The sequence below is a fragment of the Euprymna scolopes genome, chromosome 32 (genome assembly GCF_053919585.1).
Source record: "Euprymna scolopes isolate OS-2025 chromosome 32, ASM5391958v1, whole genome shotgun sequence".
Lineage (NCBI taxonomy): Eukaryota > Metazoa > Mollusca > Cephalopoda > Sepiida > Sepiolidae > Euprymna > Euprymna scolopes.
In genome coordinates this window covers 1,314,557-1,342,012 of record NC_136513.1, presented here as the reverse complement: position 1 = coordinate 1,342,012, position 27,456 = coordinate 1,314,557, and the positions used below count along the sequence as shown (strand labels likewise).

Genomic DNA, 27,456 nt, shown 5'->3' with positions numbered 1-27,456 from the left:
TATATATGTGTGTGGGGGTGTCCACCGATACGTTGGATGATATAGCGTATGCATGTTGAATACTATGCTTTGTTAAAACTCGACGAAGTGTCGTAGAGATTCATTGCTTAAGCAGTGTGTTCAGTAGAATTTATGTATAGATGAACGTAATTGCCCGTAACATAACTTTTTCTATATTGTGTTTATTATATTAACACGATGTTTAGTTATTGTTGAGACTAAAGTTATAATTCACTACTTGCCATAGACGAGTGATTTTACTAAGGAAAATATAGATAAATTATGTTTATTCTTTGTGGCATTGTCGTGTACAATTTTCCTTAATTACTAACATTATAAGGAGCTATAAAATTGTGAGATTTGTGGATTTCGTATGAATCACTTAAGTAAAGTATATTTCATGTAATCGATACTAAATAAAATAACAAATCGAAATAAAGTGTTAATGATCGAAGGTTTAATTGATGTAAGCAAGAAACCGTATAATGAAATGCATGGCTTTTTTCATAAAGGAGCATATGTAAGTCTTATTAGAATGCAAGAGTTCATAGTGAGGAGTAGAACTTAACACAATAATGCAGACGATGGGCTCAGGCATAACGAGATATCTTTCATAATCATGCGACTGACTATATAAAACTATTCAAATGCATGTGTATAGACACGTGTTATATATATATATGTGTTTGTACTCATAGTATTATATAAGATGTATTCCATTTTTGTTAGTGTGTAGGTAAATGTGTGAATATGAAAAGCTGAATGTGTTGGTGGTTTCGGTCTTATATCAAGTGATTATGATCAACACCCATCCCGACCACCTCCAGTGCAATTTTGATTCTATGTTCAATAAGCTGTCATGATTGTATTGTCTTAGTCTATAAACACACGTTTATTATTTCTTCTTCATTTTCTTCTCATTCCGTCATTCTTATTCCTATCATTCTCCCCTCTGTCTTCCCCACTCTCTTTCTTTTGAAATGTATATATGTATGCATTTCTCTCTTCATATGTTCTAATCTATTTCATCTCAACAACTTAATCCCCATTCGACCTTCAGCTTAGCCTCGTTAACGTTGATGCATTGCCCTATATTAGCACACGTAATAACAACACAACGCACATGTCCACATGTGTGTATGCCTAAGAAAATACAATGCGGCAATTTCATATATATATATATATATATATATATATATATATATATATATATATATATATGTACTCTGTTTTCACCTGCATTGCTAAACGTGGACTGTCGCGTTTATTGACTATATATCTGGGGTAAGCCGAAAATGACTGCAGTGTGGTTAACTTCCGGTTAGATTTAAATAAAACTCTTTTCAGTCACACTTTGCGCTCAGTTTTCATAAAAACGCCTCTTTGCATACACGCTCCGTATATTTTGGTTACCTAACCCAAGACACATTTTTACATAATGGTAAGTCAACATTTCCGATAACCCATACACATTTATCACCTTTAGCCAAAACAGATGCAATACTTAAAATAATAATCATTATTCTCTAGCTTTATGTTTTTTTTATAAAATCTCAAAATATTTAACAACAGATTAATTTTTAATTTTTTTTTATGAATGAACATTTTTCGTGTTATAAAATACTTCTTTTTATGTTTAAATCTCATTAAGTTTATAAACTAAATATAATGACTTATAAATACTATTTCTAAATACTTGTTATCTTTTTTTAATATTGTAAATATTAAACACACATTTTTATTCAATTTTCATACGAATATTTTCATAGGTTTACTTTTAGGTCTATTATTTTGATTTTAATCAACATTATCACATTGCAACCGTAATATTTATTAGCTTCGCTCATACATAGTAATTATCCTCACCTCTCTTTCTCTTCTTTTATGGTCCTCTCTCGCTCTCCATCTCTCCTTCTCTTTTGATATATATATATATATATATATATATATATATGTATATATATGTATATATATGTGTGTGTGTGTGTGTGAGTGGGTGTGTGTGTTAACTTATATATACATACATATTTACAAAACAATTTGGAAAAAGCAGCAAGTAACAAATCGTTATCGCCTACATTAATATATAAATATATATTAATACTTATATGCATATAAATAAATAAAACCCAATAGACAAATGTAGCAAATCAACTAATATAACCAAGTGTTTCATATTTAATAATTAATAAAATGCAATTTACTGAAAAAAGTATTGGAAATTGCTGACGAGCAATTGAAGTAATCAACATCTAAGATAAATGTATTTCTAATGATATTGAATGTATTTTTCTACTTTAGTTTACATACTGTTGAACTTGATCTACATTTAGTATTTATTTATGGATGATATATATACATACACATATAGATTAATATATATATATATATATATATATTTATATACATGCGTGTATATACCACATGCAGTCGTTTGCATGAATATTTTTATTTAATTTGTTTAATTGGTTGCATTAATATTTTTATTCAATTTGTTTATTTATTATAGATATTTCAATGTAATTAACAAACCTTAAATAAAGAACCACCTGAATAAATAGACGTATTTGCATTTGTAAATACAAGTGTCTAGATATCCACACCTTTTTTATGTGTGTATGTGTGTGAATAATTCAGGTACTGTTTAAAAATATTTACATGTACCGAGTTTATTAAAATATGTGCATATATCGATCATTTTAAATAATGTAAGATAACGCTAAATGTTCCCCAGATACCTCTCTCTCTTACTTTTTTTACTTCAGTTCTTTGATTCACCTGATTAAGCAATTTTTTTCGCGAGTATATTATTAAAAAAGAGTTAAAAACTTTTTGCATGATATTTTAAAATGAACCAAAACTGGATGAGAGGCAGACTTATATTTATTAATGTTTATTAATAAAAAAATACTTTTTTATATATATAGTTTCTTTTACAAAACTTCTTATTGGAGCATTAATAAATAGGTTCATTTAATCAAATAACTTTCATATTAAGACGTTTATGCTAGACGACGAAAATTGAGTGTGAAGTAGGCATTCTGTATTAGACATGCATTGAGGCTTGTAACTATATAATTATCAAAATAATTGAAAATATTGTGAATCTGCCCTTATTTCAACGACATAGGAATAATGTATTCAGATCCATACGACTAGTTATCCTATGGGGAGCAACTTCTTAATAGAATCTTCTGGCAAACACATGTAAGAGTACTAGGTATTAGCAGCGATTGAGTAGATCGTCATATAACTTGGAACAGGTCCGAAACAAGTTCTAGGCTAAATGATTAAAATGCTTGAGAACAAGCTGAAAATTTTGATTTGTCGGTAGAAACTACATAATGTAATTCACAAAAGAAGAAGAATAACTGCCGTAAAAAAGTTGTTTTTATTTTTTGTTGTTGTTATCTAGGCTGTATCAAACTAAGATCTGCTGTGAGTTTATTTAGTCATATATGGAAACAGATGAGAAAAGATGCGAATATGATAGGTGTTATGAGATCGCATTTATCTGTTAAAGGTCAGGGGATTATTATCACTTTGATTTAAAAAAAAAGTGCGTGAGTTTTAGTTTACAATGTAATTAGAACAAGGTCCTTGGTGTGCATCATCATGCTAGCATTTTAGCGGTTTCAGTCTGTTTTGAACTCATTGCTGGTAAACAGTTGATTAAAAAGCATATGAAATATTAATTGAAGAATAATAAATATCTTAGGAGTCAATGTATACAGAATTGTTGTTTCTGTTTCTTTTTTTTTTCGTACATTATGTCTGAGTTATTTTATGAAGCTTTTGGTTAGAATCCATGGAGTTGCTGTTCTGATGCTCCACTTCTCCATTTCTGTCCTATGGCATTGATTAAGAAATCCTTATAGAATGAAGCAAATTTAATTCATTCCTTTATTAGTAGTGGAATATTTAGAGTCAGAATATTCTCACATAAAATTTAATATTGTATGTAAATCTTTCCTCGTCGGAAGGCACGTAAATAACTACAGATGATAAACAATTTATTATTTGGCATCACCTTTAATAGTGACGAAATGTGCAAGTAAAAAGATATGATGTGAACCCTGCATATCGAATCATGAAGCAAGACTCGTATTCATATCATCATCATCGTTTGGCGTCACTATTAAGTTACCAAAACATATGTTAACGATTAGATTATTGTGAAAGCATCAATTTACGAAATCAGATAAAATCATAAAACTGACAACTGAATAAAATATTACTATTAAGCTACAATTATATGGACATTGTATTAATTGTATCTACTGTAGAATACTGGGGAGAGCCAGTATATATATTCATAAGTTTCCAAATATATGACATGATATGCAATTCTTCAAAATATGTCTTCGCCACGGTATTTTACTATTTGTCTTTTACACACAATTATGTGTACGACATACTTGCCAATGCCGGTCTGTTTTTATATATATTTGAGAGAGAAGCAATGCTTCAAAGCTTGCCAGTCACACTTTGATGGTGTAATAATAACTGACAAATCATTAAACATATTTAATACCGGAAACCGTTGGTATAGTTCCTTTTCTGTTCACAGGATATACGGAGGATATTTTAAACTTCAAAAGTTTCAGTCCTCATCTACTGAAGGAAATATTATCTCTATTTTCTTCCCCGAAATAAGTGCTGAAATTAGTTTACCTGCATACGACCGTGAAAATGTTTTTAAATGAGAACGGATATCGGTCCAGAAAGAGTAGATGGAAGTGACATTTTTTTATGAGACAGCAGAACCAGAATATTTTCATTTTTATACTTTTACAGAAAATATAAACGTGATACACGATTAAAAACAAATAAAACAGCAAACAAAAAGCAGAACAGTCATAATAATATTTATAACTAGCGGGGATACCCGGCGTTGCTCGGGATCGTATAAACAATGAGAACATCTAATTGGGTGTTGAATATATTTGTTAATATTAGTAGAGAGGAAGTTTTAATGGCTGTGTAGTATTTGGTATTTCGCGCATTAAGTAGTTGCTAGTTCGAGCATTATGTATTTACCATCTGAGAATGACCTTTGATTTAAAAAGATCCCCTGTAAATATTAAGATTAGCATTGTAAATGACAATGTTTCGAAATGTTTTTTTTTTAATTTCAGCACAGCCTCCTTATATTAACCGAAGAAAGTCAGCAAATCCATTCACGTTTCGCATGCATTGTTTACATTTTGAAATCGAGTAATTAGGATCTTCGTCGGTAAATTTATGAATTCAGTCATAGTTTGGTTTGTTCCAAATCGATGTTCGTGAAAATTTGATATTTGACATTTCTTAAATGCGGTAATCACGATCGTATAATTATTTGGACCGGAAAATAAATGTTTAACTGTTGGTACCCCCCCCCAAAAAAAAAATTACCAATGCTAAACTTGGAAACTGTGATCCACCTCAAAAAAAAAGAAAAGAACGATGTCAAACTTTCCGTAAAAGAAAAATCGTACGTAACGAAACGAAATAAAACTGAAATGAATTAGTAAATGGTACAAAAAAAAGAAACAAAATGAAACAAAATGACGATGTCAAACTTTCCAGAAAGATCGAAAAAAATGAAAACAGAAAAAAGAAACTCTGAGGGAATGAAATGAAATAAAACGGAAATGATTTAATCTATGGTTTTTAAAAAACTGGAAAGAAGCTGTCGGTATATATATATATGTAGATCTGCGAACAATGTAAAAGTAAGCAATGTATTTGTCTAAGTGTACAAATGTGACGTAAAACTAAGCGTAGATTAGGTGTATTTTGATATGTTAGATTAGAGTTAATTTTAAAGACAAGTGGGTTTAAATAGTAAAGAGAGGAGTAAATTCTAAACACGATAACTCACCTTAAAAGCAAACACACACACACATATATTATATATATATATATATATATATATATATATATATATATATATATATATATATAAACTGTTATTTATTGGATGTTATATTTATGTTTTCACAAATAGGGAAAAATATTGTTACGGAGAAAATAGTGTAAATTGAAAGTAAAGAAACAATAGCACATACGCGTGTAAAACTATTTAGCAACAAAACATTAACAATTTCACGTTGTGTTGAAGGATATATGTTCTGTTGAGAACATTATCGAAAAGTATTTGATATAAGCGTGATTATAAGTGAATAATAGTTTGTGTTTAATTTACTTTCCACATTTATTTCCTTTTGAGCAAATCACCTTTTGAAAATAGCGAGCGGCTATTTGAAATATTAAACTGAGGTGACAGCCTAAAATTTACAGTAGGATTTTTTTCATATCTAAAAACACATTACCTTTATTCAATTAAAATAGCAACAAATATATATATATATATATATATATATATATATATATACTTATGTTCGACAAGAAGTTATTGCGGTTTTTACTTTTTAATTCAGATGAACAAAGCTCAGCTCAATCAAAATTAATTGATAAAAATAAACACCATTGGAATCAACACAGTTTTGCCAACGCAAAACAAGTGTATTCAAGCCAGCTACCTAAAAATCTTGTTTTCTTGGTTTCGATTAAGTCGATGAAAGCGTTTTTGTTATTGCTTAGAAACGTTGATATCGAGAAATGAGCCGTTCTTGTTCCAAAAGAACATTGAAAAATGGAAGCTCATAATGGCGTTCTTTTCGATCTCGTTCAATTCATAAGGCGCCCATTTATCAAGTTTTTTGTCTTTTCAATCTTTCTGAAGGATCTGGAAGTAAGTTTCCGAAAAGCTGTGAGTGTACTGGCTTTGATTATGGTTTTTAATTGATCATTGTCAACATCCGATAGCAGAGAACTGCGCTCGTTATCTACAAAACTCTCGGAGTTAACACGAAATTCATTAAATCACAATTGCGCTATGCGTTCCGTAATCGTCCTTCGGCTACACGTTTCGTTGATATTGACATTTGTTTCAGCAGCTTTTTGACCTAGTTTGAATTTGAATAAGAAAACTGTGCGAATTTGCATATGTCATTCAACGTTGTTAAAAGAAGACATGCTTGTTTAAAAAAAAAGTATGTAAGTTCAACCATCGGATAGAGAGAGAAAATGCTATTTTAAATTATATATAAAGTAAAGGTATTATAACGAAAACTTTTTTTTTCAAATATGTGATTTAAATAAAAATAAAAAAAATCCCCTAGAACTTTCTTCTTAATCTAATATATACATTTATATAGACAGAAGATGGAAAGACAGACATACGGACACAACAAATGTATCGATTATGGGATTTGTGTTAACCATTTTTGCAACGTGAACATTACGATAATTCATACTAATTTCCACCTACGCCCTCGCCACTACGAAACATTGTCCTGATTCCCACTTGTATAGCTTATTAATCGGTCTGTTTCAAATAAACCTCCTGACTGACCCACATCCAGTAATGATGCGCGTTAAAACTGTTAACAGCATCTTAAGCATCTGGATTAATAAGGTATAATCCCTTTCATCCAGAGGCTAGGCGAAGATAATCGTTGTAAATGCAGATCAGGGATAAATGCGCTTGAATCACCGCATGCCGTTGTCATAATGCGACAAAAAATCCAAACCCGATTAAATCCACACTATGTATATTGATCAATGTGTTTTCGTTCGTCAACAATAAATCATATATGTATATATATATATATATATATATATATATATATATATATATATATATAATTATTTACTATGATAAATATTAAATACCTACCGACCCTAGTTTTTCATTCATCTAGGAAACTAGGGCATCATCAGTGAAGAGTGTTCGATTAACACCGGTCGATTCGAGCCCGGTAACAGAAGCCATCTCTGTGTCCATTAGCAAAGACCTAATCCATTCGGCGACTGTTAACCGCGAGAAATACTGTTGAAATTTAAAAAATTATTTTTTAAAATGTTTTTAACGACTGTCAGAGTGATCTAATCCTTATATGGTGATCTGCGCATACGAACTAAATTGACCGACTATATTTCAACTGACAGTGCTCACCGATAAGAAACGAGATTTTTTTAAGGGAGCGACATAATTATTTACTATAATAATTATTCAATACCTACCGACACTAGAGTTTCATTTTTTCGGGAATCATCAGTGCACGGTGTCAAGAAAAACGATTATATATATATATATATATATATATATATATATATATATATATATATATATATATATAGCACAAACATAAAATCATGTCATTTACCTCGCAGCGAAACGTCTTTTATGGAGAAATAAACATACTAATTAAGTTCTGTTGAAGTAAATACTGAAAAATATAGGCTAATCACATTTGTAATGTGTGTATATAAAACAATGTTAATATATACATATGCAAAGAATAAAAAACGTGTACATACCAAAGAATGTAATTTATGGTGAAATATTAACCAGTAAAGGGAAGACAGTTGGAGCAATGTGTAAATTCGACATGAATGAATAAGTACACAAACGATGTTGAGTATAGGGCGGTCTGAAAAAACTTTTCTCACAATGATTTATTCTGGGTGGAAATAACTACATACTGAATAAAATAAAATGAATAACCAGAACAATTGGCATGAATATACCTATGGTCTATGGTGTAGCACCTGTTTATGATTGACACTTCTAGATTATGACAATTTGATTTTGTTCAGCATCTGGAGTTTTAGTGTGTATGGGAGAGGGAAATATCGATTTCCTCTGCACTCAAGTCTGACATTATTTCAAACGCTGCCTTATTGCGAGTCACGTACATAATGACAATTCGGCATAACTCCAGGCGCAACTCCATATTTGGCATATGACTAAATGATGGCGAGATATTGCTTAATTGAACCATTTTACCTCGCAGCTTACCTAACCTCATTAAAGCCCCCGGAGAGAATCCTTGAAACGACGATCACCATACCATATTGGGACCTGTATTCAAATAGACGAATACATGACTATGTTCAAACAGAATATTCCCTGTAGCGGTAACCTTACACTAATTTCGGAAAGGCAAGATGGACAATAGAATACTAATGGTTTAGTATTCTAATTTTTGACCCGTTTTTATATTTATCTATTTAAAGATTTGTTGAATACTAAATTTCAGAAAGTAAGTAAAAGTAACAATATTTTTTATTTATTATATAGCAAACCATTATTTAACTTTATATGAAACATCAAGGCGCAAATATTAAAACCGGCTCATGATTGCAGTTTATTTTCATTTTTATTATGTTTCATCATTTCAGAAGGCTAAAAGCTAAACGAGTATACGAGTTAATGAGATCGAGCGATTGTTAATTAAAAGTGATTCATGTAATAAAATAGGTTTTATAATTTATGGTGCGCCTTATGATAACTATTTGTTGACATTGTATTTAAATATGTCTAGGTAGGTAAGCAGTCCAGTGAAAATTTGTCTCACGGATGATAAGCTCTCAAAATGAAGCTCCGTCCATGGAAATTACTCCTGATTCTAACCCCTTGATGGAAATAGAGAACTAAATTTCTCCACAGTGGTAGGAAGACAAGTATCTGATATGAATATCTTACGAGGAGGAAAAACATATTGTAGCTATCATAAAAATAAGAATGGAGTAGAGGAAAGGGAGAAATATCTTTTTGTGAGAAAGTACGTTTAAGAAACAGAAGCGACCATGTAAAACTCCATTTCGGAGACAATTTAGAACTTAATAGCAGCTCATAAATTTTCTATAGAAACTTGTTATTAAATTAAAATATTACGAAAAAAGCGAGAAATCAACAATTGCACCTGCTTCTTGTTATTGAACCCTGCTTTTATACAAATACTTAAAGGATTTATTATTTATTTTGAATAACTTAAAGGGTTTATTCTAAAGCAGCCCCCTTATTTCTATGCGTGATACGTCTCTAACTGTAGTAGTGTAACAGTTTTATTTCACTCTCTATTATTTGGACGGCTGTTCTCAACATTTCGGTCGATGTACCTCTCCGATCTACTTCATGAATCTCTTGCCGAGCTCGAGTATCTTCATGGCGATACCACTAATCTGTAGAAGAAGTCTGCGAAGAGATTCGTGGTACAAAGTATGAAAACGCTAAGTTTGGTAATAGTCCTTAGTGGCATTCTTCTCTAGATTGAAGGGATAAGCCTCAGTAAGACGATATTATTGACACATTTACGTATTCATTAAGACTTCTACCCAGTCATAACAAGAGCTATGAAAACACAATATTCTTATTATTTTTGACTCTCGAGTATATATCCGACAGATTTAGACACAGTTACTCAACCGAGAACCACATCACTCAATATAAAAGCATATAAGATATCAACGGATACACACTTGAGAGACAAAACAATGAAAAGAATATGCTGTTATCCTAGCCATAGTCATGGCTTATAAAACAACGGTAAGTTATCCCCATAAAGCAAAGAAAATATTCCTTTCAAAATCGTTTACAGGTTTTAATATAAAGATTCCCGGATTCAAAAACACGTATATGAAGGAGAACTGAAGTTACAATAGCGAAATGATGCGTGAATAATATTAAAGAGAAACACGGTTGTTCGGAGAGTTAAAGGAATAGAAATCATCAATCCTTACCTATAAGCATTCCAAGACAATTTCTTTCTAATTAATATATAAAGAGCCCATCTACAAATTGATCCACCTTACTTCAATCTACTGATCTACTGCGCTTCTATGTTATGTAGAATTTTACTTGTATCTGAAACAGAATCCACCTGAAATACGTTAAGCTTGCTCCAACTATCTTTGCGTCCTTCGTAAGATCGTTTCTATTTATTTTCAAAATTCATAGGAGGCAAGATTAGGTTACTCGGTTGGTTGTTTCAGAATAATTATTATCAACTAACAGAAAGAAGGAGTAAACTCAAGAAGTTTTTAAAAGTGTTCGTACATAAATTCCGTATTTAATGAAAACACAACTCACTATTAGCTCGTCTGTCAATAAGTCGCTATAACCAAAACAACTCAGTATTGTTTCTTTTCAGATTGGCGTGTCTATAATAGATGGATCTACATTATATGTAATACTCGTATTAGAGCCTGCGTTTTATACAATCTAACGCAATAAGCTGTTAATTAATAAAACTAGTACTTTAATATATTTAAAAATTATTATTTTTATATGTACAAGGTTAACTCGTAAATTAATAAGTCGACCATTATATATTTTGAGTGGCAGCTATGAGGCATAAGGTCAAATATTGGTTATATTTAGTTTAATTTTATTTTAAGCAAAGCAGGTTAAAGGGGACAGAAAACCTCCCTCTGTAAAAATCTGGGTATTTTGTGAAAATGTACGATTAAGTATATTTGTATATTTCTTGTGAAATATTAGACAAATTACAGTGTCCTTGGAGTAATTAAATAGTTTTAAAATGCAAAATATGAACACATACTTTTTAAAAAATCAAGTATTTCACGTTTGCAATAAATTTGATGTATAGTGTTTAACCGCCAATCCAACAAGATACTCTATATTATATTTTAAGACCTCTTAAACATAGGCATTAAATTTTAGGCATTTTCTTGAATGTAAATGAAGTAATTGATGTTAAGTAATGCTAGTATCACTAATCTAGTTATTGTGTACACGAATGTTACACTTGGATTTTAACCTAATTGTGGAAAACTATTTATATTCTAATAATTAATTTTACTTGTCCTGAACAGATATTGCTTAGTAAATCAGAAGAATGTCTTTCTAATCGAAATAATGTCATATTTCTGCCTACGTTTAAGTATTTAGAAAATATAAATCGTGATGAATCTGTTGGCACTAATGTAAAATCATTAAATTATTCTAACTTTAAAATGACTCATGCAAAAATAAAATGATCTGGCCTCGTCACCAAATCCAGAGAACATATAATAAAATGCACTTTTAAAAGTAGCACTTGTTATACTGATTTGTAAAAGCATTATGCTGACATTTATATCCAAATAAGAAATAATGCGTCTTCCTCTAAAATAATTATATTGCTATTAATTTGAAAAAATTAATATATATATATATATTTAAATTACTATATATATACATATATATATATATATATATATATATATATTTAAAAGATATTTAGTTGAAAATAGCAATTATTTCTACACAAGAAAAAGTCATTTTTTTAATAGTATTCACTCTACAAAGAATAATTATTTAAAGTAGGAGTTCCATTAATATCATAATTCTTAAACTTTGATATCAAGCATATTTTTTTAGAATCTAACGGATTTCATTTTAGAAATGTGAAGTAGCTCCATCTACAGAAAGAAAGATAGTTCTTCATTAACCTCTGATATGTCTTCTGACTCAAATTACTGTGTCTCCTAGTCCAAAAGTGGTTCAGACGAGCAGACCCATTTTTCTACACTAGATAATGAAAACATTGTTTAGACTTCAGTTAATGCCGATTCAAATGAACTGGGTGTGCAGTTACTTCAATAGAGGGACAAAAAGCTATCTCTACGTAACTCTATGTAACAATATAATAATCACATGCTAAAAATAATACAAACATCATTTAATTTATGAGGGAACGTAAAATAACATTTAAGTATGTTACTGTTATCTACAAAATACGGAACAAGTCTACTAAGGCATGAAATGATAATTCTTAGAAATAAAAGTAAATATATCTAAATCCAGAGATAATCATTTTTTGACAAAGAAACTGCAAATTAAATAAATAAAATATAGTTTTAATATTTTTATGTGCTAAAAGGAAACACTAGCATATCATTATCTCATTAGATACATGAATATGAACTGTTGAATATCCTATTTTTTTCGAAAAAGTATAAATTGAAGGTACCAACGAATTTTACATTTTAGAGAATATATGTAGTTTAATATTGCACCTACAGTTTTAATAGTAATTAAAAATAATAACGTAGTTATTTGCTATTAACAATAATCGTAACTAATATGTAAAGTAAAAAACAAAAAGTACTTAAATATTAGTAGAAATTAAATTACTTTAATATTCTATTGAACATTAATAGTATTTAATAGAATTGTTAACATAATCTATGCATTATCAAAGTTCGGATAAAAAGATCAAATGGAAATTGCGATAAACGCTCTGTCCCAAATGTTAAATTACGGCTACGAATGATGTGTAAATAGTAAACTATTGTCATTATTACTGAATACTAATTAACATGTATATATGTAATTTCTATATTTCAGTTGTATACTGACACTCGAGGGTCAAGCTCAATGTACATTAAACATTGCAAAAGTGAAATATATTATTCCAGAACAATTATAAATTAAATTGTTTTCCAACAACGTTAAATACCAACGGAAGCAAAATGATATTGATTTAAAAAATTAGTAATTTTCATGATCTCCAACCCAGATCAACCTGGAATCTGATTTTGATAGAATATTTACATAACATGGGCAATTACAATTACATTATTTAAAGATGTCAAAACAAATTTTATTGCATTTTTTCAACGAAATAATTGTTAATTGCAATCATTTTAACTACTCATTATTTACATTATATATATATATATATATATATATATATATATTTATATATATATACATATACACTCTTTTTTGTTTTTACATATAAATTCTTTTTGTTTTTACATACACAATCATGAGCGTGTTTGCGTTAGCTAGTTATCAGTAACTTGAAATTCTCCAGGCGATTCATCTGAAACGAAACCAAAGTCGTGGTCTATAAGACAATCACATATGCATATATGCGCATATATATTGGTTGATGTAAATTATCTGAGACGTATAAATTATATAGGTTAATAGAGCTAACATGATAATACGTTGAAACAACAATATATATATATATATATATATATATATATATATACATATCTTGCGTATGTTTATATCAATATATATGTATATGTATGTATGTCTCTCTCTCTCTCTCTCTATATATATATATATATATATATATATATACACACACACAAATTAAATGAAATTTAGAGTGTATATATAATTAGACAAAGAAATATGACTACGAATGAATATTTACAGGGTGAGATTTATAGCCATGATACATAAATTGGTACATAAAATCAGCTTCAGTTCTTGAACAGACGCACCGATATACGCATATATTTTTATGGATATGAATAAATACTGATATGTATAAAGTAAAGATAAAAAAGCATAAATATATCAATTAATATATGTGTATAGACGCAGATCCTAAATATATTTAAGCAAAAATAGATATAAGTGAATTGTATTTATAGCATGCATATTTAAATCAACACGAATAAATTGAGGCATATCATGTTTTAGGATTTTCGAAGTGAAAATGTTAATTTTTTTTTTGTTTACATCCAAGTTGGATTAAAACCTTCTCAAGGTGGAATGGGTGCACCAGTAAAAGTCGTTAATTAATAGATTAAACCATTGTTTATATAACAAGCATAATGAAAATAGTATTCGAAGTAATTTAAGTGATGATTGATATAATCTTTAACATAGAAATTTATATAGTCAAAAGGAATCCATGACGTCTATCTATCGATATGCAGATATATGAATATGTAGGTAAACTCTATGACCTAGATTAATTTGAATATTTTATTGCAACAGCGTTAATTCAACGAACAAAATGGACTACTACTTATTTTATTGTCGGAAAGAACAAATTAAAATGGCTAAACAAGTCGATCAGCCATAAACGCACATGGTTTCTGTCAAGTAAATCGGGCGGATGTCGAAAGTGACGTTGGCAGAGAAAAAAACTCACTTCACTCTTCTATCTCTACCACTTCCCAGCTGCTGATCAAAAGGAGAAAAAAGAAAAACAATAAAATAAACAATCATGGAAATCAGACGAAAATATCGACACAAAAGATTCCTTGTGTTTTGTTTCGCCTTCTTATTGATTCGCGCTTATTGATTCGAACTGTGTGTGTTCTCATTAGAAATTATTTCTTTTCTTTTGACAATGGTGATCGTCTCTCTGGAATTGAAGCGCCTCATACTGGGTTCGTTTGTTTCGTTTCATTGGTTTGTTTCCGTGCTGACGTATTTGTTTTTAGCTTTGTTTCATTTTGAATAATGAGGTAATGACGGAGAAAGAGAGAGTGCGGCAGTTGAAAGAGAAAATATGCCAGGGATAAAAAAACAGAAGAACATTATTCCAAGTTCAAGATCATTGATATTTTAAACCATCTATTCGTTACGATATTCCATGAACATTAAGCTTCTATCCCGCCGTTCATAATTGTTCATTCTGTTCTCTACTTGTTTCCTTTTTTCGTTCGATTTTCATGTTATACTAGAAAATCCGTAACCTGGTTGGTAAACTATTTGTTATATGTATTATAAAATGCTAGCAAATTCCGTAATATTTTCTTAAATAAATTACATTTCAATATACGGAAATTTTATGAAACTGACTTTTATAAAGATCGCTAAAACATCTAAATCAAGTATATTAAACCTCGGTAATATAGAATGGGAAGTTCCTGTGAAGCCCTGATTAAAAAAGAAAAACTGAAGGTTAGAGGAAATTAATTTTTGAATGTTTTTTATTGATAACCATAGATTATTCGGGGTTTACAATGTATATGTCCAGCAAATATTAATACATAAGTACATATACACACACGCACATATATATGTATGTATGTGTGCGAATATATAAATACTCACACTCACGCACATATATATAGACGGCTAAAACACACACACACACACACATATATATATATATATATATATATATATATATATATATATATATATATGTATATATATATATATATATACACTTGTGCCCGATATTATTCATACCCCCCCTTGAAAATTGAGTTTATTAGGTGTAACTTTGTAAGAATTTATTGTTTACGCCCATATTGATACATATTCTTAATAAACTTCTTCTGATCATTTTCGTCATTTTAAAATCTCGGGATACTTGTAATAAAAGAAATATACAGCTATTTATAAAATCTGCAATGTTCAAAAATAATCATACCCCCTTATTTTTTCAGTATTAATCGAGTTTCTGACTGTTTGTTTCCTGTTTGATTCTTATTTTGAATGCTTTTATACAACCTTTGATTAATTTCATTTCGTTTTTTGCATTTTTCAGAAATTAAAATGATATCAACTGAAAACCAATAAAAGAATAAAAATTATTAGAATGGAGGAAGAAAAAAGAGCTTAGTAATGATCTTAGGACTAAAATTGTGAATTCACATAAGGATGGTTTAGGTTGCAAGTCAATTTCCAAGAAATTTGAGGTCCCTACAGCAACAGTACAGAGCATCATCAAAAATTTCCAGAGCCACCACACAACAAACAACTTGATTGGTAGAGGAAGGAAAAGGAAACTGTCTGCTAGAGCCACCAGGAATATTGTAAGAAGTGTTAATGCAAATCCATCCACCACTACTAAGGACATTTTAGAAAATCTGGAGTCTTCTGGCATAAAAATATCAAGGCAAACATTGCAAAGGACTCTGCATGAAAATGGTCTGAAAGGAAGAAGACCAAGAAGGACTCCATTGCACACCGGAAAACACCTTGCAGCACGTCTAAAGTTTGCTAGGACCCATGTGAATTCTCCAGAGTCCGTTTTCTCAAGTACTTTGTGGACTGACGAAACAAAAATTGAATTGTTTGGCCATATGGATGCTTCTTACGTTTGGAGGAAGAAAGGAGAAGCTTACAACCCAAAGAACACCATACCCACGGTGAAACATGGTGGTGGTAGCCTAATATTTTGGGGTTCCTTTTCGGCTAGTGGTCCAGGTAGTTTGGTCAAGATAGATGGAACCATGAAGAAGGAGCAATATTTGGAGATACTCCAGAAAAACATTAGACAGGATGCGGAGAAGCTCCATTTAAGACCAAACTGGGTCCTTCAACAGGATAATGATCCAAAACATACTGCCAAAATAGTCAAGAAATGGTTTGAGGATAATCAAATTAATGTTTTGGAATGGCCTAGCCAGAGTTCCGACCTGAACCCTATCGAAAACCTCTGGCGCATATTGAAAACTGAGGTTAAAAAGCGGAAACCTAGAAATTTGAGGGATTTGGAGAACTACTGCATTGAAGAATGGTCAAAAATCAGTGTTGATGCTTGTAAAAACCTTGTTGATAAATATCCAAAACGGTTACAGGCAGTTATTAAGAATAAAGGGCATGCTATTGACTATTAGTAAGAGAGGTATGAATAATTTTGAACTAGTGCCATTATTGTTTTTCTTTGTATAATGTTTCAAACTTGCATAATTTATTTATTTGTTGAGTTTAAATTAAATGTTTATGCTTGATTTATTGTTTGAGATCCCTTTAATATTGTCTACCTTCTGGTTTGAGCAATATTCTCATAGAAATCTCAAAGATCCGAGGGGTATGAATAATATCGGGCACAACTGTATATATATATATCCCGGTTTCAGGCAGAGAAAATAAAACTGTCCCAGGCCTAAACAGAGGTTGCATTGTGTACGTCATCTTAATTATCCCTATATTCGTGCCGCTATTCGCCTATATTTACGTTTTTTGCTCTTATACTCGCCATCTGAAACTACAATCTACATACAAAATGTATGCATAGTGAAAAGTAGTTAAGATAACAATAAAAGAAATGTATTGAATATATTAAATGAGTTAAAATAAAGAACATAAATATAGTATGAAATATTCTTCTAAATACAAAAATTAAACGAACCCATATTTACAAATATATTTAACTATTTTTAATCTACTTACATATAAATGTGATAAACATATATTTATTTAATAGACAAATATAAATGTTTTTGTTACATCAAATACACACAATTATTTTAAGCGAAATCTATAAACAAGTATTACATCTTGTTTTGTTGACGAACATTTTTAAGATATCAAAACATATGTTACCTTTTTGTACGTCTATGATAGTGAGTTTAAAAACAACAAGAGCATGATAAGGATAACCAGTAGAAACCGTTGATCGTGCATTAAAGAATAGTTTGGCACTTCTATTGGCCTATTAACTGTGATCCCGCAACATAATACTTTTCTTCGTGTATATATATATATATATATATATATATATATATATATATATATAGAGAGAGAGAGAGAGAGCGAGATAGTAAATAAGAAAGCAAAATGAAATAATTTTGTTGAGCTTTGTATTATCCCGATAAATCTCCTCTTAAAGAATTGATTTTACTCCTTTTCTCATAACTTCCCTATATATATATATATATATACTAGCAAAGAGGCCCGACATTGTCCAGGATTCCAGAAAAAGAATTAAGTATGTCAGTTGGAATGCCCAGCTTCGGGGTCTACTTGAGATTGCACTACTATGAACGGATGCACCATTACTTTTAAAAGCCAGTGTGGATTAACCATAGCGATATTTCATTTGGGCCGCGAATACTATGTAATTTTGAATATTTTGTCAGGACTTACTTCTAGTGAAAATTCTCCTCATGCCAAGTGTTCTGATAAACCCTGCTGAAAGATGCAGTGAACAATCAAGTGTAATGTCAAGTAGGCATTCAAATTGTCTCCCGTAAGTAATCAAGTGCAGTCATATCCGTATACGCGTAGTACTTTGTCCATGTGGGCGTACACACAGTTATGGTTTCTGAGGTTGAACTTTCAAAGTGATTTTATAAATTGATCACATATTCTTACTATAAAAGTACTAACTTATTTATTCACAATTTGCTTTCTTGCGTCAATATATTATCATCAAGTTTCTATGATTAGGAGAAAATTAAAAAAAATAGAATCTCACGAATAAAAATATCGCCTATTGTAAGTTCTATTTCATTAATGCTAAAAAGGAACACGCTTCATTTACAAAACCAAATATACACTCAATCACAAGCATGCATGTATATATATATATATATATATATATATATATATATATATATATATATATATATATATATATATATATATATATATATATATAAAGTGCTGGGTATTTTGTTTTTTTTTACTGGTGTAATAGAATTTGTTTTTCTAAACAAATTCTATTACACCAGTTATTATTTGACCGAAACAGCAACTTTATTATTGTCGAGATAGCATATATCTTTTGACGATTAACTCAAACAATGTTATGTGCGGTTAAGGATTGTGTAAAATAAAGAAAGGAAAATCAAGCAAAGCAAAAATATAAAAAGCTAAAAGTCAGCCACATCAGTTTACTATTATTTTCAATACAATATCAATAAAGTCATCAATACAATATATATATATATATATATATATATATATATATATATATAAAGCTGGTCATGATTTTGGATATTAGACGAATGTGAAATAGAAGGAAAAGAACTATGCAGTGATAAACATGAAGAGTTCAAAAGGAGGGAAAAATCATTGGTTAAAATATGGATAAGTAGTAATTCGCTGGTAAAATAATAAGTTGATTCTTGAACTGTACAATTGGATGCTGAAACCATTTTTGTGGGTAGAAGTGGGAGGTAAGTGAACAAAAGTAAATGTGGGGAAACAAGAGTGACACGTGTCTGGATATTTAGATCTTAGGATGCGGGAATAGCGTGGAAACACAAATGGAATAGAGTGGGAACACAAATAAGTGTCTAGGTTATCCAGAGTGAACTTGTCTAAAAATATATCAAGTAATGAAAGGGATAATGAACTTTTCTCTCTTCAATGTTCGCATCTTTTTCCGTGTGACGACTTTATTGTTATCCGTCGTGAGTCACTAATTTCCATCACGTCTGTCCAACTGATAGACTCACCTATGTATTAACCTATGAATATTATATTCTATTCCGCTGCTCATGCATTTAATTCCTGTCTTTTGACTGACGATCTCCGATGTTGACCATTTAATTATGAATTTTATTTTTTACACCATTCTAACTGAAGTGCGTGCCTTTTTTAAACGCTTCATATGTAATGTTATACAAATTTTATATAGTACTTACGTTGAATAAAATTATATATTTTATTTACCGTCAAATATTGTTTTCTTAATTCTTTTTTCAGGCTGCCGCAGATTTGAGTGACGAACAAATTGCTGGTAAGTAGTATTTTGTTTCTAATATAATGTCATAGTCAACGTTTTTATTAGATCCATACAAATAAAAGGGGCGGCCATATTTTGTTCACACATGCATTTGTTCGCCAGATTACACAAACATTAGTTAAGTGGTTTTTACAAAGCAACCACTATAGATGCAACCAGCTCAATCGATTTTAAACACTACACGCAACCCTAAAAAACATGCAATGTCTGTCACTGGGCGAATAATATTAGGAAGAATTAGTGGAAGAGCTATATTTGAAATAATAAGCAGTGTTATATGTAACACTTGGTAACAACAAACCACACAAACTGTCATCAAATTATGTTTGAAATAAAATCCGCGTAGATATTTTATTGATTGCATTTGTATTTAGTGCCTGCTCCTGAGTAGCAAATATAAGCTTTTTTATTACTCTTTTAAGTCACTTTAGGCAGAAAATTCTAATTATCCTGGCATATCTGTGCCTTAATATCTCGCTCAAATTGACCGTGAAGTTCCATTTTTCAACTCAGTAAATTTTTTCATTCGATTATTTCCTTGTTCTGTTGCTTATCTTCCAACAATTCTTTATCTTGCTCTTCCCTTTTCGCCACTGTTGCACGTAATACTTAATGATTGTTAGCCAAGTAATCGAGGCATTTTCTAATTCTGAGAAGTCATCTTCTTCCTTTCTTCCTTATAATATAGAGCCTGTGTACATTAGAATTAGCGTGTAGTGATTACTACTTTACTAATTATTTCCGTGTGTCTCTGGTCAGCTGTATCATTTCCTCTTGTGGGCATGCTACAAAAGCTGCACTGTACCGAATTACAACAGCCAATGAATCGTGAACAATCGAGATTTGAGTTGCAGTGTGAATCTCTCTATATACAGTTCTTTTCCATTTTCTTTCATTTAATTACAGAGCAAAATGGTAGGTTTAAGCACCCTAGGTACTTGAAACCTTCTGCATCAGGTTCTCTTGATCCTTCCCCATTTGGCAAAATGATTTCTTTCGTAGTTGCTCTCTTCCTTCGTACATAGAGACTCTACATAGGCCGTCATAGATATTACTTACTGACAACAACCTATTGTGTTTCCTGGAATCAACAAGCTTCCTAAAAGTTTCAGAACTCTCTACCTCTTTTTGATAACCTTTACGGAGTAAATTTGCATCATGGAAACAGCCGCTTTCCATTGATATTTCGCTGGCATTGATCATTTATCATCACTGACATTTGGATGAAAATAGGCCTCATAAGATTCACGTCTTCTTCGCACTCATCCAGTAGAGGTCTGCCAAGTGTTTTCTCACCCGCGTTTATTTATACTTTTTGTACTCTTTGATCCGTGACGACTATTTCGGGTGGTGTCTGTTTTGATGCCGATACTTTTTTCGGGGAGACAGGTTAACTTACAAAATACGGCTTCAGTTTTCTTCCCTTCTATGCTGAGTTTCTTCGTGTTTTTGTTTCACGGTTTTACTTTTGTTTTAGTTTGTTTTATCTGCCCGTTTAGCGTGTGTAGGGCACGTGTATTAGTTTCTGCATTCAATGTTTGTTTTTTTGTAAAATTTCAGTCGTTTTTAGTATTGTTATCTATTGTATATTTTCATTTATCCCTCTTATTCTAATCTCTAGCATTTTTTTATTTCGGAATTTTTCTGTATCTCCTACAATTATTGGTGTTATTTTTACTTTCTTCATCCTTCATATCTCTTTCAGCTCTATGGCCAGTTTCGTGAATTTGCTCGGTTGCTTCGTCTAATTGATATTATCTCTTTGGTCTGCTGAAAAAGACAAACCTAAGATCTGACAAGACGTTTACTTTTTCTTAACTATTATGCCATAAATTCCGCCTGCTTTGCTGAGTTTATCTGTTTGTTCATCCATGTCCAGTGGGATTTTATGACTTTCGTTTTCAACTATTGCTGCCGGTTTGTGCTACTAACATTTGTCTGGGTTATCAAGATGCAGTTGATTGCATAATTCCCAGTGTCTGTTCTTTCACTCTCCTCGAACTAGCTTCCTGTATTCCCTTATAATGTGGTTCATTGTTTCGTATCTTTGTCCACAAAATCTGCATTTGCTGTTTTATGTTGTTTTTGTAGCTCTTTTTTTTTTGCTATGGGTGGGTCTTTTCGCGTTATGTTGTGCGACTGTTTTTAGAAATATAGTTTAGCTTTTCTTTTCTTACCCGTGTCCAAAGGTTCCATTAGTATCAGTATTTCTTATCTTTATAAATTGTCTGTGTAGCTGGTTCTCTTTCCATTTTTCTTTTTCCTGTTTTATCTACTGTCTTTTGTTTTATATTATTTACTTTTTGCTGCGATAATTATGCTTTCGGTTTTCTGTATGATAAATTTTTTGACTTTTTGTCATTCACAAATTTTTCTGTACAAACTAGATCTGCCCTTCTACGCTTCCTTTATACCAAGACTATAGTCCTTTGGCTGTAGTACAGTATGCATACTCATATGTTTTATTGTCTTCTGGTCAAGATGTCTCAGTTTTTTGTCCACCTTATAAACGCGCTGGGGTATCTTACTAGTGGCATTGCCCATGTGATTACACATTTTATAAAGTTTCTGTTATTATTATTATTATTATTATTATTATTATTATTATTATTATTGTTGTTGTTGTTATTATTATTATTATTGTTATTATTATTGTTATTATTATTATTATTATTATTATTATTATTATTATTATTTGCGGCAGTTTAAAATCCGCTTAAACATATTAAACTCTTGGAAGGCAAAGAAGTAATGCGATTCTCTCACCTATTATTTAATTATAAAAATGCTAACTTGTTTACGAATTACTGCCTACTGTTTTATTTAATTTTGTAAAAAGTATTTTGAATAAAATGTCTTTAATTATTTTTATTTTAAATTAGTTAATTTTCAATTTACTAAATACAATATATATATATATACATATAAATATATGTGTATATATATATATATATATATATATATACATATGTATATAAAAAGTCAATATTGTTGTGTTAAGAATATTGGTGTGTCTAGTAGATAGTCCATTTAAATGCGTTTAACGGGTGTAAAATCGTCAAAGAATCAAAGGAAGAACTTGTATACTTCGGGCCATTTTTAGTCACTAGATGCAGTTATCTGTAAGGTCATAACATAATTGAAATATATAAAAACATAAAACACTAATATTTTAATTGATATTCTCCATTCCGTAACGTAAAAATAAATTAAACAGATAATATAATAGTGAAGATGTTATTAAAAAAAAAACAGTGAGATATGCAAGTAGTCTAATCGACATGTTAAAATTGTTAAATAAGTACAAATTTGTTTCAATTAATTAAGTCAAATCCTCGTGTTTCAGCGACCGGCATGTTTTCAGATATAAGCGTTGGTGTAAATAAATATATTACAGATAATATTAGTTTACAATTATTTATTTTACTATATGTGAAACATGATGTGTTATATTATTATAATTTAAGGAAATAAAACTGTAAATATTATTTGTTCATTTACATCGTTTATTAAATATCTCTGGAATTTACACAATGCTGCAAAGCGTGTGTCAAAAATACATGCGCATTGTTAGTGAAAAATCTGTAAAATCATCAAGGAATTCATTTCAAGAAGTTTTTTTTCCTTCTCCATTGCCCACTTTACGCTTAACTAAGAATACTCGTTTGTGTGTACATCAAATCGTTCACATACACGGTGACGCACACATAACTTTTAGTATATATATATATATATATATATATATATATATATATATATATATATATATATATATATATATATATACATATATATACTAGCAAAAGTACCCATCGTTGACTGGGTGCAAAAACAGCCTACAGAAAAGGGGCTCTGATTTATGAAAGTATGATAGGTTATGAAAAGGAAGGGTTGTAAAGAGATAGCTTCGAATTTGGAGTATCAAAACCAAAGCAAAATATGATAAAAGTAAAAATAAAATAGATAACCCTCGTAATTTATTATACCATACCTGTTCACACTGAAACACTTATCACAATATTCTGTGGATCTATATTAAAAGACCTTCTAAAATGTTGTGACATATTTCCATTCTATGGAGGTCAGGCGCGAACGAGCACCCCATAATTTTATTATACCACATTTCTTCAAACTAAAACATAATTATCAAATTATACTTACGCAGATAGATATGAAAGTTTTTATAAAAGGGTATGCCTATTTTCATTCTATGGAAGCCAGCGCGAACGCAGACCCCACAATTTTATTATACCATTCCAGAGCTGAACGTCTGTGTGTGTGTCTGGTCACGAATAGGCTCCTTTTTTGTTGACTATTATAGAAAACTGACTACATATAATGATAGAAGATGTATCGAGACACAGGAATAGGTATGTTTGATCTGGCATAATGATGATTCATTAAAGTGTTGGGGTCTGCGTACGGGCCTGGTCCACAAAGCAGTGAAATAAAAAAAATTTAAACAAAAAACGTTTACAAGTGTTTTTTATGTAGATGTACACAAGAATACTTTGATAAGTATGTTTTAACTTTATTTAAGTTAAAACATACTTATCAAAGTATTCTTGTGTACATCTACATAAAAAACACTTGTAAACGTTTTTTGTTTAAATTTTTTTTATTTCACTGCTTTGTGGACCAGGCCCGTACGCAGACCCCAACACTTTAATGAATCATCATTATGCCAGATCAAACATACCTATTCCTGTGTCTCGATACATCTTCTATCATTATATGTGGTCAGTTTTCTATAATAGTCAACAATAAAGGAGCCTATTCGTGACCAGAAACACACAGAGACGTTCAGCTTTATATATATATATATATATATATATATATATATATATATATATATATATATTATGTTTGTATAGCTTTAGTTCCTATAGTGTAAATCTTCCTAGACCCATTGTTTATCAAAACTTGGTCGATGAATGAACATTTATATTATGTTTATCCATGCAATTATTATCGGTATCCAAAAATGTTTCATACAATTATTACCAGTAACCAATAATGTTTGTATCAAGAACACTATTTGTATATATATATATATATATATATATATATATATATATATATATATAGAGAGAGAGAGAGAGAGAGAGAGAGAGAGAGAGAGAGATGATAAAAATGATGGAAATAGTATTCCGACAAAATAGAGAAAATAAAAAGGAACAAACCGTATTATGTGTTCATCAACGTTTCGTCTTTATTTCGAGACTTCCTCTGGATGAATGAGATTAAGAAACAAAAAATACCAGTACAAAATATTTGAAAATGTTTCACGTGCACAGTGTGACGCAGTTCTATTTTAGAGAAACGGAAAAAAAGACGTTGGAAATTCAAAAAGGAGGTGGAAGGCTGGCGCTGTTAAAGAGAAGGAAATTTTAGTGACGTCATATAATCGTTAATGTAATTTTAAAACTATGAACGCAAGTTAATATTCTTATTGGGAAAAAAGATATATCTGTTGAAATTCAAATATAAGTTTGTAACAGGAATGAAATGAGTGTGTTTTTATGTAATTTATTGATTGAGATTATGTGTTAATTATTACAGGGGGTGTTTGATTGGTGTGAGAAAGTTAACCTGTGTCTACAGTTAAATAATATTCTTTTAATAAAAGTTTACTCATTAAGGGCGCTATGTTATAGAAACCTCCACGTTGTTTAATAGGTCTTTAAATTGCGATAAGTGCAGATTCAAGAAGTCTCCGGCGTGGTTTGTTTGAAATAAATTTAACTACTTTTGCTTGTTTAAAGTCAAAGGTGTGGTTATGTTGCAATGAATGAGAGAATAATGCACTTAGAGAATTGTTATTTTTTATATCTCTTTTATGTTCATTGAGACTTTTTTCCAATTTACGCTGAGTTTCACCAACGTATTTATGATGGCAGTTATGGCAAGGAATAGTGTATATACCTCCATCGGAAACTGGTTTGTTATAGAGATGTTTCGTAGTTTTTAATATATGTTTTATGGTTAGTGATGTGGTTTGAACGATAGGAATTTGAGTTTGTTTAGTGTGTTATAGATTATTGTATTATTGGTGTGTGTAGGTAAAAGAAGATGTATGTTTATGGGAGAAAGGTCTGGTGTGTATGATTTTTTATTATTATTTATTCTGGAAAATATTTGTGTGGCTTTTCTTTTAGCATTCAATATGAAATATGTCGGCTATTGCAAGGTTTTCAAAATGTTTGTGAGGTATTTGAATTCTTCGTCCAGATATTATATATACATACATCAGTTTTAAGAGCATTTTATGCAAATAAAGATAGGTTTCTGCGTTAGTAAATTAAAATTCCATATACAAGATCTTAACTAAAATTATGCTCTAAATCTACATATTATATCCGATTTGAAGTATAGCTATATAAAACATCACTCTCTTTTTAAGAAAACTTGATATTATTAATGTTTGGAATAAAAGAAGGTTTTAATATTATTAGGGTTTAAAGTAAAAATCATATAATGGATTTTAATCAAAATGGCAATTTAGATAGTGGGCACAAGCCTCTTTATCCATATATCTTCATATTTAACTTCGAAACAGAACATGCTGCAACACCGTTCCGATCTTTAAATTGTGTGTATACTTTGTAAAATTGTTATTAATCTAGCACAGATATATATATATATATATATGTGTGTGTGTGTGTGTGTGTGTATGTGTGTGTAGGTGTGTGTGTGCGTGTGTGCATTCTAGCCTGATGGTGTTCTACATGGACGAAACACTGAAGACTCTGTGTAGCATAAATGCAATAGTTGCTAATTATATCTATCTATCTATTTGAATATATATATATATATATATATATATATATATATATATATATATATGTATATATATGCATGTGTATGTATGAGCATATATATGTGTATGTTATTTTGGGTATGTATATATATACATATATATATATATATATATATCCCAAAAACCTCTGTCTTTGCAGGAGGGCAGACAAACATTTACTGCTATGGTTTCAAATGATCTGAAATACTAGCAAACGGAAGACTTGATTCCAAATATTTCTCATATGTTATATCTTACCTCTTTTTGAAAAAGGTACGATTATAAATATGTCCAGTATACAATAATTCTTATACACTGTGAAAATTACTTCATGTATGAAAACCAAAGATAAGCAGCAAGTGTTATTCTTCCTTCTTAATCAAGGTCAGATCTTTGGGGGAAAACAGATATTTTGTAATTCATATGGAAAACTAGGAAAACAAATGGTTATGATTAAAACATTTTATGGTTGTAATAAAGTCTAAAGCATATGCTCTGTATGATGGATGGTATCTTTAATGTGAGATCTTAAAATCAAAGGTTACAAGACCAGAGAGGAGAACCCAAGCAAAAGTATTCTTAAGCAAAATGCATTCTTAAACAGAAAAACTAAAGCTGGCCTAATAAGAA

At 30.3% G+C, this 27,456-nt stretch overlaps 1 protein-coding gene across 1 annotated transcript in view; it reads left to right on the top strand.

The window, feature by feature from the left end:
• Positions 1–1,352: 1,352 nt before the first annotated feature.
• The window catches only part of LOC145256095 (calmodulin-like), a 37,732-nt gene continuing 11,628 nt past the window's right edge, over positions 1,353–27,456 (top strand). The window contains exons 1-2 of the mRNA XM_080114681.1: positions 1,353–1,441; positions 19,988–20,021. Coding sequence (XP_079970807.1) covers positions 1,439–1,441; positions 19,988–20,021 — 37 coding nt within the window. The 5' untranslated portion in view covers positions 1,353–1,438. The remainder of the gene's footprint in view (positions 1,442–19,987; positions 20,022–27,456) is intronic.